Source organism: Varanus komodoensis, unplaced genomic scaffold (assembly GCF_004798865.1).
Source record: "Varanus komodoensis strain SLA01 unplaced genomic scaffold, ASM479886v1 scaffold9, whole genome shotgun sequence".
NCBI classification, from domain to species: Eukaryota; Metazoa; Chordata; class Lepidosauria; order Squamata; family Varanidae; genus Varanus; species Varanus komodoensis.
The window spans coordinates 24,711,219-24,724,512 of record NW_025336598.1 but is presented as its reverse complement, the minus strand read 5'-3'; the positions used below and the strand labels follow the sequence as shown (position 1 = coordinate 24,724,512).

The 13,294-nt window shown below is 40.8% G+C and overlaps 1 protein-coding gene across 4 annotated transcripts in view; it reads right to left on the bottom strand.

Moving 5' to 3' along the window:
- EXOC1 (exocyst complex component 1) overlaps nucleotides 1-13,294 on the bottom strand; it is a 35,955-nt gene that overhangs the window by 8,557 nt on the left and 14,104 nt on the right. The window contains exons 9-15 of one of the 4 annotated variants that reach the window (XM_044418037.1): nucleotides 11,859-11,903; nucleotides 10,192-10,341; nucleotides 8,882-8,987; nucleotides 5,347-5,391; nucleotides 3,274-3,437; nucleotides 263-373; nucleotides 31-107 (exon numbers count right to left, since the gene is read on the bottom strand). In XM_044418037.1, the coding sequence (XP_044273972.1) occupies nucleotides 31-107; nucleotides 263-373; nucleotides 3,274-3,437; nucleotides 5,347-5,391; nucleotides 8,882-8,987; nucleotides 10,192-10,341; nucleotides 11,859-11,903 (698 nt within the window). The remainder of the gene's footprint in view (nucleotides 1-30; nucleotides 108-262; nucleotides 374-3,273; nucleotides 3,438-5,346; nucleotides 5,392-8,881; nucleotides 8,988-10,191; nucleotides 10,342-11,858; nucleotides 11,904-13,294) is intronic. The other 3 variants (XM_044418039.1, XM_044418038.1, XM_044418040.1) reach the window with 3 other exon arrangements.

Here is a 13,294-nt window from a genome sequence, read left to right as displayed (position 1 = left end):
AAATGGTATCAATGAAATATTTTCACATACTCTGAAGATATTGACTGAGGACCACCAGTACCATGCATTCTTGATAAAGTTCCTCCATCTGTCTCCTCAGCATCACTCTGAAAAAGAAATCATGCTTTAAATGGAAGTCACTCAAGAGTTTTAACAATTACATTTTTGAGTTGATCATCCTCAAAATTAAGAAATACAATTAAGATAGTCTAAATTACTGGAAATAGGTGGATAATAATAATAATAATAATAATACGAATACCATTGGTGTTCCAGGAATGCTAAGATGTTGTTGAAGTTTGAAGAATTTACTAATGAAGTCTTGTTCCGCAAGACACAGGGGCTCCAGTTCACTTAGAACTTGTTCAAAAATCTGCAAATATCAAAATATAGCTTTGATACACAAATAACTACTGCCATTATACTCACTTTATAAGGAATGAAACATGCTTCATGATCAAAAGATAGTGTTGCAGACAGAGGAGGAGGAAAGAGCTGTGCTTATTTTGTTTTGACGTTCTTGCTAGCATAGCTCAGACAGCCGAAGAGACAGGCTGCTTTTTAAGTTGAACAGCAGTTTGTGTTGCTTTAGTACTGGAGCATCTGAGTCCTAAAGAGTATTAGAGCTGCCCGTTGGCACATGTACTTCTTGTCTGCACACCTAACAGATAGCCAGTGGGGCATGGTGGTTAGACTGATAAACTGGAACCCAAGAGATCTGAGTTCCAGTGCCTACTCAGCCATGGAGCTTACAGGGTGACTTTGGGCCAGTCATATACTCTCAACCTAACCTATTCACAGGGTTGTTGTGAGGATAAAATGGAGAAGAAAAAACCCTTGAAAGTGACCTTGAGTTCCCTGCAAGATGAAGAAAGGCAGGATATAATGGGAATGCAATAGAAGCTGCTGCTGGTGCTCTGGATTTCAGCTTAGGCATTTAGAGTGGCACAATTCAGTCATCAGTGCCACAGACCATGTGCCATTTATACTATAGCAATGTGGCACATAGAATTTATTTTCAAGTCCACACAAAAGCGGAGGCTTTATTGCCTTCTACTGTAACAAGCTGTTACTATTAAATATGTGAGACATATTAGTTCAGCTTTTCCAACCTGATGCCCTCCAGATGCTTTGGCCTACAGCTTTCATCAACCTCAGCCAGCATGGCCAGTGGGCAGCCCCACGGATGGTGGAGACTAGTCTAACACATCTGGGAGGCTCCAGGTTGGAGTAGATAGCACAAGTTTCACATGGATTGCACTTGATTTCAAGCTTCCATATAGCCTGCAGTCCCCGATTCTGCCTAAATTGATTATCTGGACCCGTTTCAGTCCGGCTTCAGACCCGGGTACAGTACTGAATCTGCCTTGGTCGCCCTGTACGATAACCTGTGCAGGGAGAAGGACAGGGGGAGTGCGTCCCTGTTGGTTCTTCTGGACCTCTCAGTGGCTTTCGATACCATCGACCATGGTATCCTTCTGGCTAGGCTAGTGGGATTCGGGGTCAGAGGCACTGCTTTGCAGTGGTTCCGCTCCTATCTCAATGGCCGATTCCAGAAGGTGGTGCTGGGGGACTATGGCTCTGCACCATGGCAGCTATGACATGGAGTACCACAGAGATCCATTTTGTCCCCTTTGCTATTTAACATCTATATGAAACCGCTGGGAGAGGTCATCCGGAGGTGTGGGCTGCGAAATCATCAGCACGTTGATGATACCCAGCTCTACCTCTCGTTTTCCACCAATCCAGGTGAGGCAGTGGCTGTGCTGAACCGGTGCCTGGCTGAGGTAATGGGCTGGATGAGGGCCAATAAACTGAAGCTCAATCCAGACAAGACGGAGGTCCTGTTGGTTGGTGGATCGGGCTTCGGAGAGGGTGAATTGAACCTTGTCCTGAATGGGGTTGCACTCCCTCTTAGGGACAAGGTCCGCAGCTTGGAAGTGCTCCTCGACCCAGAGCTTTCACTGACAGCGGTGGTGAGGAGCGCTTTGTTTCAGCTTCGGCTGATCCATCAGCTGCGCCCCTACCTGGAGTACGACTGCCTGGCGACAGTGACACACGTGCTGGTGACTTCCCGCCTTGACTTCTGTAACGCGCTCTACGTGGGGTTACCTTGAAGATGGTCCGGATACTTCAATTGGTTCAAAATAGAGCTGCCAGGCTGCTGACAGAGACTGGGCGTTATGTTCACATGACTCCAGTCCTCCGTCAGCTTCACTGGCTTCCCATTGAAGTCCGGGCTCAATTCAAGGTGTTGGTGATGACCTATAAAGCCCTCAACGGCTTGGGTCCTGGTTACCTGAAGGAGCGCTTACATCCATATATGCCCGCCCACCCCTTGAGATCTGCAGGAGAGGCCCTTCTCCGGGAACCCTCCATGAAGGAAATTAGGAGGGTGAGTACTCGAAGGAGGGCTTTCTCTGTGGTGACACCCAATCTATGGAATGCGCTCCCCAGAGAGGTCTGCCTGGCACTGTCGTTATTTGTTTTTCGGCGCCAGGCGAAGACCATTTTATTCAAATGTCATTTTAATTGTTAATAGTATTTATTCATTTTATTCTCTGGCCAGGGCGACTTAACTTAATTTATACTGTTAATTTATATTATTTTAAGGAACTTTATTTATGGATGTGAGCCGCCCCGAGGCTTCGGAAATGGGGCAGCATAGAAGTTTCCTAAATAAACAAACAAACAAACAAACAAATCTCGATGGGTGACTTAAATGTTATGAACTGCCCAGAGAGCTTTGGCTAGGGGCAGTATAGAAATGCAATGTAATCGTGGTGGTGGTGGTGGTGGTGGATCCTGAAGATTTCTTCTGCGCATGAACTCAGCAACTTTGTGAGAAACATTCAAGAAAAAAAATAGTTCAGGAAACAGTCCTGCAGGCTATTAAATTATTGGTGTTTTTAGGACTGTAGAAGCAGTGTGCCTTTTCCACTGCAGCCCCTTCTCACCTTCCCTTGTCAGTGCATGATCTGTTTCTGCACAGCTCCTTCCCCTGCTGAAAGGATAAAAGCAGGTGCTACATGGGTAGAGTGAGTGCAGCAGCCCCTTCCCACACCTGCACTGCACCAGTTTCTGGGGGGAGCAGCATTAGCAAGAAGAGGGACTGCCTCCTGGGCTGCTCTCAAGTGACCTGGGACTCCTGAGGTTACTTCGGTACTGTTCAAAGAAGCTACGTAACTCCCATGCCACACATGCAACTTAAGACTGGAGAGTTAAATTAATATTTTCTGTATTATGGCCTCTTGCAGCGCTCTTGCGTTTTACCTTATCAAACTTGGTTCTGTCAGCCACATCAAGGTCAGATGCAGACATGTTGCCCATATCTAGCAATGAGGATGATTGAGACCTGCGATTTCCTGAACCCTGAACTGAGAGTTTGTTTAGGCTGGAAGTTGAACCTGTCAATTTCCCAGAGCTTCCATGAAGGCCTACGATTATAACATAAACCAGGTAAGAAGCTAGCCTAGATGGAATATGCATTGCAATACAATAAACATTATATATTAAGTAGCCTTGTCTTTTCTCCCTTAAGATTGTCAGTACTTCCCCTACAGAATAGGCAGAATAGGCTGTGCTCACATTTTTCCTCATGAAAGAAACTAATTCAGGAACAAACATTTAGAGACAGACACTTGGGATAAGGAAATACAAGGACTACTGTAAGGCCAATAACATTCCAGAAAAGAGAAGAGGTAAGGCAGATAGAAAGGCCAGATGCAATTCATAAAAAGGCATCCTCTAGAAGCAAAAGCAGAACAATGGCAAAATGTTACTATTTTTCTTAAAAAGAAAATAGTAGCAAACATCTGCGGGAAAGGTAAGGAAACCCTCCATGTCCTCAAGAAGTCTTTTGGTAGAAATGTTTCCACCATAGGCTACTCCATACAGATAGACCTTATCCACCAATGAAGGTCTTCTTTCACTCAAAAGGTGCTGGGATTGCCAAGCTCTGACTGCACAGAAATACTTATGTACTCACACAACTTCTGTGGTCCCCCATTTCAGTTACAGAGAAGTACCAAGCATGTATATTGTGAATGTATATTGTGCAATTGCACTGCTTCAGTATAGGAAAAAGCCACCACTTTGGCAGGAATTTCAAAGCTGGCTTGGATTTTAAAAACTGTGAATAAAAATGTCTTCCTACTCCCAACCTTCCTGTTTCAGCTAAGTTTCTCCTCCAAGTCTCCCGTGAGGGTTGGGGACAGCGGACACTGTGAAGTAACAGTGACTATTTGATAAATGTAGGCAAGCTTGAGGATTGCATGCTCCCCTCTCCTCCAATGCAGCTGCAGGAAGATCAGAAGCTTCTGTTTTAGATCAACCATGATTTAGTAGGACACCTAAAGCCTGAACAGTGATTAACCTTAACTAAAATTAGTGAAAATGGTTTAACGTTGGTTTGCTTAACCCCAAGTATGGTTAGTAGAAACAAGCCAACTTCAGACCATCATTTAGTATTAACCACACTTGGCTAGGTTTGGACGATACAGGAAGCTGAAGTTAATTTAAAAAAGAAGCAAAATCTTCTGAATTTCTCGTCACAGCTGCATTAGAAGGAGGGAATGTGCAAATCTGAGTTTTAATCTTGAAATTATAGCCCTACATCTCAGAGTCCTTTTACTGTAAGATGAGCAAAATCCTGCTACCTGGGTATAAGTAGAAAGTGTGTCAGATCACCAAAGCCTGGAGGGCTGCACTGCTGTAAAGAATTTGGCCAGTGCTTTGGAAATGGCTGGCAGCTGTTAGAAAATCCCTGGATTCAAATAGCCATGCAAAATTACATGGCTGCCCTTTGAACTGAAGTGGGCATAAGTCTTTGGGAGGAAGACCTTTCCCACTGATGGGACTTGAAGACTGCACTAGCACAAAAAGCTGAGTGTGGGCTTCCATGATGGCAAGGATTTTGCAGTACCGAAGAATCCCATACCAGTATCACCCCTCTGGTAGTGCTGTTTGCAATTGTACTGTCCTGCAGTATATATGGCAAAGAACCCTGAATTACAGGCTCCATGTAAACTTTAAAAAGATGGGATGCAAATCTTGCCTCAAAAACATGCCCTGTGCAGCCACTGCTTACCTACATTTAAGAAAAACTTAAGAATGCTTTTATATTGCATTTAGCCTGTAGATCTAGTCTCACTGGATTTCTACAAGATTCTGTTGCCAAGTTTTCCTAGCCTTGCATCCAAAAATTTAGTTTTACTGTAGCACACACACATTTGTGCAAAAATATGGCACCCAACATTTCTGGAGTTAATAGGTTTTGCCACAATTACTTTTTACAGAGACATGAATGTACTGGCAATAACCAATTAAAGCACTGGTCATACTCACTCTCTGTTTCCTGTTTGACAGCACTTTCTTTTCGAGGCAGTGTAGCTGGGATGGATTAGGTTGCAAGCATCAAAGACAAAGACAAGTTAAAAATGCATTTTTGCACAAACCATGCACGAGATGCAAGTTAAGCACTAGCTGGAAAGAAACATGCAGAGACCTATGAGAAGCCAGTAACTACAAGTTGCAAACAAACATGGCTGGGGAGGTACCGATTTGGAATACTTAACTATGAAGACAGTGTGTGTTAAATTTCAAACAGCCCATTGAAAGCTTACCAGTTTGTCATCAGAGGGGAGAAAACAAACCAACGGCTGAGCCCCGACTGTACAAGCTGTGTCCAGCTAAGGCTGATGGAGCTCCCGGAGTACATAAGACATGACACAGGTAAGAGAAGGCAGTTCTTGCTCAGGGCATTGACTGCCCAAAGAGGCTACAGTATGTAAACTGGATGTGACCAAGGATCCCTTACCAGAGATTCCAAGGACTGCCCACCATACTGTGAGCACTGGCTGCCCACGATCCAGGAGATTTTCCCCAATATCCTTTACAATGTGGCAGCTCGTGGATTGTAAAACTACTATTATTAATCCATGTCCCTTGGCTACCTTCTATTGAAAGCCAAGTTCAGCTCTTAAGTGACTGTTTTAATACTTGTATTGTTCAAATGGTTCTGACAATGGGGAAGTTCAACATGTATGCAAAGATCTGCACTGCTATAATTATGTAGAAAACATCAAAATCACAGCTTAACACTTATATATGAAACCTGGTCCATTATGGGGATGAGAAATCATTACATTCTTATGTCCACTAATGAAGGCTATAGAAAATATTGTAAAAAATTATATTGTACAGTACTATGTGAAGGAAACCTACATTTTAGCATAAAAGTATATTCAAATCCCAATATCTTGTAAATCTGGTAAGCCTAGAGTATTATCTCAGTATTGGATACTTGGATAACTTACACTGCCGTAATCACCTTTCTATGTGGTATACATGATTACATGAAATACCTTCCAACATTGAGACGAATCCAAGGCAGAGAACAATAACTCCAATTCAACTACACAGTACAGGCTTTAGAAAAATTAATCCCTTTCCTCCCACCACGGGGCTATAAGACTAAAATTTCTATATATTTCTAAACATTTCTAGACAATCTATATTTATTCTGACGCCACAAAAATTCTCAGTAAGATTTTTTCCCCCTGAGATTACAGCAGAGATGCATAGTTCTACAGGTTTTACACAAATAACCAACTGGAGTGGAGACATTCTCAGATCACAACACAAAAACAAAAGATGCCATGTTACTAAACACAAAATATCTGGTAATTACATTCCAATCTAGTATTTACAAATGAAAGGATGGACTACATAGGCAGAAGAACTGATTAATAATATCTACAAAAAATAACTGCAGACATTGTGCAGTCTCACAGGTTCACTCAGAAATAACCTGCTCTGTGTCCAATGGGATTTACTTCTAAGGATGCAAGGTACTGCATAGGCTACAATGGGAGTAAACACCATTGAATACAATGGGCTTTATTTATTTATTTAAAACATTTCTATGCCGCCCCCATCACAACAAAGCCTCGGGGTGGCTCACAAAGGATACATAAATACATAAATAACAACAATACAACAATTCAAAAAAAATGTTTAAAAACCCCCAGTGCATTCTCGGCTAAAAATTTAAAATCCTATTAATTCAAATAATTTAACAATAAAATAAGTCTTAAATAAAAAGGTCTTAGCCTGGTGCCGAAAAACAAATAACGATGGCGCCAGGCAGACCTCTCTGGGGAACGCATTCCATAGATGGGGCGCCACCACAGAGAAAGCCCTCCTCTGGGTACTCACCCTCCTAATATCATTCACAGAGGGTTCCCGGAGAAGGGCATCTGTTGCTAATCTCAAGGGGCGGGAGGGCATATATGGACGCAAGCGTTCCTTTAGATATTACTTTAGATATTTTACTGCTAAGTAAACATGTATCAGATTGCAGTGTTGGTCATTACCAATTCCAGATTTTCACTGGAACTCATGCTTAAAAAAATATAACCAAACAACTATTCATTTTCATATTTTTGTTGGTGCTACATGGTGCAATCTGTACAATTCTTCTCTTCATTTGCAATTTGTAACAGAATGCTTCCCAACAGCAATTTCAGGATACTAATCCACTAAAATCCAAACAATGGGCATGCAGTTTGCACAGCTTGTTACATATGGCAACTGGGATATCCAGGAATGTTAATCAGTACCACTCATTGCTGGCATGCATTTCCCAAAAGATTACCTCTTTAGCTTTCCTACACTGTAAAATCTATTTTGTTCCATGGTTTTGCGATTAATCTATATCCAGAATAATATAGCGTAAACACCATTTGAAAGCCTGTGTGGTATAGTGGCTAAGAAAGCAGGACTGGGACTCAGGCAATCTGGTTTCTAGTCTCCACTAAGCCACCTGGGTGATTTTGGCCCAGTCAAACTCTCAGGGTTGTTTTTATGAGGATAAGATTGAGATCAGGAGAAGGAGAATGATGTAAGCTGCTTTGAGTTCTTTAAAAGGACAAAGGTGGGATATAATACTAATAAATAAATAATAAATTTGGAAAGGCTGGTGAGTTCAATTTCCTTTAACTAATCTGTGCTCAGTTCAAGACACTTAGGAAGGAACAAAGAACAAAGCTAAGACAAGCTAAGTGTGTTTCTTTAATTCTGCTGTAAGTCTTTAACTGGGTTCACATGACATGAAAACCCACCCGAGTTAACCTGCCACAAAAGGTAGTTGCATTAAACAAACTGAGAAGAGTCATGCCCAACTAAAGCACTGGAGATCTCACCACATATGTGGCAATCTAACCATCATCCCCCTTTGCAAGCCTAGATCTCTCTCATTCTTGTCGTCCCTTGACAGTTCACCTTTTGAGAGCTGTAAGAGAGTGCAAACTAACATAATAACCTTATTTGCAACCTCTCTGGGTCAATATCTATGCTTGGTAACTGTTGCATTTTATTTACCTTTTTCATTTTTATACTACCCAAGAGCTGAGGTTCTCTGGACAGTTAACAAAAGTTTTTGTGTTTTTTTTTAAAAGCACATAATAATTAAGTTAAAACCACATCAGACCAATAGAGGACACTGACAAGGTGAGGTTTTCTATTTTAGACCCTGAATTAACTCCCAAAATCTCACAATTTTTTGCACTTTTTAAAAAATCAGGGTGGCAAAACAGTGACAGCCCTTCCAATTACTTCTTGGGCACTTTGAAGAGGCTGTCATCTTGGATCTCATCTTGGATATTTCAAAACATTTTCTCCTTTAAAACATGGGCGTTCAGATATTACACTGCATCTACTACATGCTCTGTGGGAGAGCTCATTTGCTCAAAACTTCGTTTAGCAATCACTACTAAAATAATGGTTATCACCTGCAAAAGGAGGAACCAGTTCAAATCATTCTGACACAATCTACCACTGAGCTACAACTGCAAAAAGGAAGCACTTGTGAGAAACTTACCAAACTTCTTTCCTTCCTTGGTTGCACCTGTCATTTTAATCTTGACAACTTCAAAGAAATCCCTTATTTCCCTTTCATACAACCGTGATAAATAATCCATATAGTTCTTAAAGAAAAACAAATGCAGAATTAGCTATATGCAAGAAGAGAAAACATTGCTGGTATTGACACAGATATCAAATGCTACCTATCTTCTTCCTGAAGAAACCAGAAACACATAGAAAAGCCTGATTCTTCAAAAGGGAGCTCTGCTGAACTGTCCCAGAAACAAGCATTCTATTTATTTCCAGGGCTATTTTAGGAACAGCTAGCCCTGTTGCACCTGTAGTTAGACTTGCAGGTGCAGGAGAATGAGAAAAGGTACAGCAACAGTATTGGATGTACTACCTACATCAGTTTTACAAGTTAAGGAATTCCTTCCTGTACCATAAAATGAGCTGACAGGTGCAATACCAATAATAAATGCCTATTTTCTTTACCTTACCCATAAGCTATACACTCAGTAATCCCAGCTTTTCAATGACAGAAAAGTGCAAAGTAACTGATAGGCATTAACTTGCAAAGCCTTAGTCTGAAATTAGCACATCATTAGATTGCAAACTCCTCAGAACACTGGGCAACATTACTAGTAACCTAAATTATATTGGACTAGCATTAGTGATCTCTAGCACAACGTCAACAGCATTTGCTGCAATGACATTAGCAGTCATGTTGACTTAAGAGTTTTCCTATCATGCTTAATATCGCAGACATAGTGCTTTCCATTGGTTTGATAAGCCCAGGTTTTGACAAGGTAAATTGCCCTTAATATAAAAACTGCAGGCAGTATCCAAAATCCATGAAGCTGGTTGGCCTATATATAAAACCACACTGGACTGACTTTGCCTACTTCTTTATGTACCTTTGTACTTTGCAGGCATATACAAATATTATTCAAATACATGTATTATGTAGAATAGGTGTGTGTGTGTGTATAGATGCAAAAAGTAATGAACAAATCAAGGGTGCTGCATGTACTTGTTTGGTGTTGAAGCTAAGAGCAAGTACCTCAAAAGGTGATGCAACTGAAAATGCAACCTTGAGTCTAATAGGAAGCAGCAGAGAAAGCATGCAGTGACTGTAATGCATAAACTTTCCTCATGACCCAATCTTGAAAAGTCAAAAAAATGATGAAAGTACAGCACTAGCAGCTCACACACTTGAGAAATATCTCAATTTGCCACCTAAGTTAGCAGAAGAGCAGGTGGCTCACTTTTGCCAAACAACAGCATGTGCCATGACCTATTTCACTTGAAGTCTGAGCCACTCACCTTTGTTAGTCCTTCATATTTCCCATAATCTGTGTTTTTCAACCATTCCATCAGTTTGGCAAAGCGAAGCAAATCTCTATGAAAGGGATGATGGTTTGGCAATGTCAACTCAATGGAGTGCTGAGCAAGAGTGGAACTCTGGTCATGACCCTTGGCAGAAGAAAGCAACACAAGAAAGTTGTGAGCAAACACTGAGGGAGTTCAGACTAGCTGGATAACCTGGGAAACTGACAGATGTTGCCTGACATTTATAAGGTATGTCTTCCAACTTGTCTGTGTTCATTTTTGTACTTGGAAAGTCAAAACATTGTAATATATTTGCTTTTGCAAAACAAAACAATGAAAGGACAGAATAAATGCTGAGCTACACATTATGCATTAAGAATGATTTTTTTGCAACACAATGCATCTTATCCAGAATTGCTTTATCTACTTGAAAATGTCAGGATGGCTCTCCCTAACTTATATTTCACAGCTAAAATATTATCCCTTGGATTAATTTCAGTTTGCACTGTTGGTCATGTACAATTATCATCCATACTATTTATGCAGAACAAAAATTAACCTTTCTATCTTGTGTTTCTACTTTTGATTGAGCCAGATTCTCCAGAATTCTTTTTTTAAACAAGAAAGAGCTTTCAGCAGAAATATTATGTATGCTTTTTTATTTTAATGCAACTCTGGACAAGATGTTAAACACAAAACAATGCCAATTAATAAACATAATTCACATATATTTAAGCCACTCTATTACCCATTCAACCAAGTGACCAAGGAAACACATAACGCTGTACAAGCACAAATAATGCAATGTCTCAATATTGAAATGGAAGCCATTCTTTCCCTCTTCAAGTTAAGTAAATGTTAAATGTGATCAGTGCTAGCACTCACATACAGAACTCAAAGTTACCATGATAATTAGGTGCACTATACAGTAATAGCAAACTCATTCTATGAATCCTTGTGTAATCAAAATGGCAGCATCCACACACAAGAAAAAGGTATCAAAAGACTTGGGGAAACCTCAAGAGTTTGCAGAGGTATCAATCTCTCAATCAATGGATAAATCTCTACGAGGGGAAAAGCCCAAAGAGCTCAGCGAGGACCAAACATGCTCAATGGACACAGAAAGCTGGCTGAATGCTTGAGAGTGGATAGAATAGAATGGAATACCTTTGAAGAGAGGATGACCAGTTGGCATCCTACAGAGACTCACCTAAAATGGCAATGCTTTGTTGTAGGTCCCAATGGTTTTTTATTATATCTAAAAATGCATTTTGGAATAACCCAAATATCATTTAATTTCTAGAGGTACTGAATTAGAGGTATCCATCTGTCCTCCTTCCAACAGTAACTTACTTAAATATAGCAATAAACCTTCAGTCATGCACAAACAAATGCACTTACTACAGCCCCAAAACACTTCACAGTCCATGTTGATTCAACACCTACTTGCCTAGATTATAAATCTTTTAGAAAGCGTATTAATTCACTTATGTGGGAAGCTGCTGGAGTAACAGCAAAGAGAGTTTCTTCTCTCAAGTCATAAGCACTATTTTCTATTTTGCAGAGACAACACTACAGAAAGGAGTTAGGCTTAGCAAGCTTTTGTTTTTAAAGAAGAGGCAGAGAAGATTAAAGCAGCTTGATTCAAACACTGTACTCACAGCAAGTGAAAGATAGTAGGGCCTGCTACTCTCCAGCTTTATAAACTATTTGGAAATAAAATACAGGGATAAAAAAATAAACCTGCTGAGTAGAAACACCCATACAACCCTCTGGACAATGAACTTCCAATGTACAACCCACAAAGCTTCAAAAGAAGGATGACACAGAAATCGAACCAAATATTTCTTTCATAAAAAGAAATCCAACAAAGATCTCAAAATAGCAAGAACAGAAAGGGAATCACCAGAGCAGTTTCTCATTGGGTGGATTTGCCCATAATGCTAAACCACCAGTGTGAACAACCTATGGGGCACCAGGCAGGCAATTAAGTTTGTCATGGGTTTTTCTTCTCACCTTTCTCCTTAGTCTTCCAGCCATCAAAGTACATACCCAGAGTACTTTGTAACAGAATCTATCTTGCCCCTGGCCCATTCTGACTGTTATCCCTTTTTTTTCCCAAGCATTCCCCCCTTCCCCAGAGCCTAAAAAATGCCCAGTTAAAGTCACAATCTTTGAAAAAAAAATGTGTTGTAATTTTACAAGTGGGCTCTGATGACCACCTGCTAGTATAATTCTACCTAGTCAACCTCCTTACATGCTTCAGCTGTCAAAGGGCATGACAAAGTAGAGTAGGCAACATGCAAGGAAGATTAGGTTTTCTTTCAGCTAATTTGCACTCAGTTGCAAAGGACCAGGGGAGGAAATAATGGTAAAGGAAAGGTGGGATCCATTAGCACAAATCAAGAGCTTTGAAAAAGGGTAGGGGAGTTAAAAGATTGAGGGCACCAAAGGGGATTGATGGGTGGGACAATACTGTCTATATGGCAATAAGATTTTCCTAAGCACTAAACTGACCCTTCTCAGTATCCTTGAATATATTTGGAGGCAATGACAGCAGCAAAAGAACATTATTTCACTGCCTTTATTCAATCCCCTCTTTGCTACTCAGTGGTGCTTTCTGGATACAGCTTTTTAAACAGCTCCTTTCATTTGAGCAAAACCTATTTCCAAAGCAGATGTTCTTGGGATGGCAGTATGCCAGCCTCATGGGGTTGTCATTCAGTACAAGGCTTAGCTATCCATGGTTGAACACCACAAATCAAGGCCTCACTGAGGGTGAAGATAAACATAGGAAGCACACAAAGAATGACTACGCAATTCTCTTCAGACCCGTCTTGCTGGATCAGACTGATAAGAGACCAAATGATAAAACTTTAGTCTAACAAAGGCCAGCCCAATGTCATATGAATCTGGTGAGCATGCATAACCCTTGCATAATACACACTTGACAGGTTTGCACAATATCACAATCCCCAAGGAAGGCTTCCTAAGTCAAAATGGTGGCTACACAAACTTACAGATTAAAGGGCCCACCCCAGGCTGTTATGTTGTGCAGTATCTATTAATAAAAAATACTGGCGCGAAAAGTTGCTGC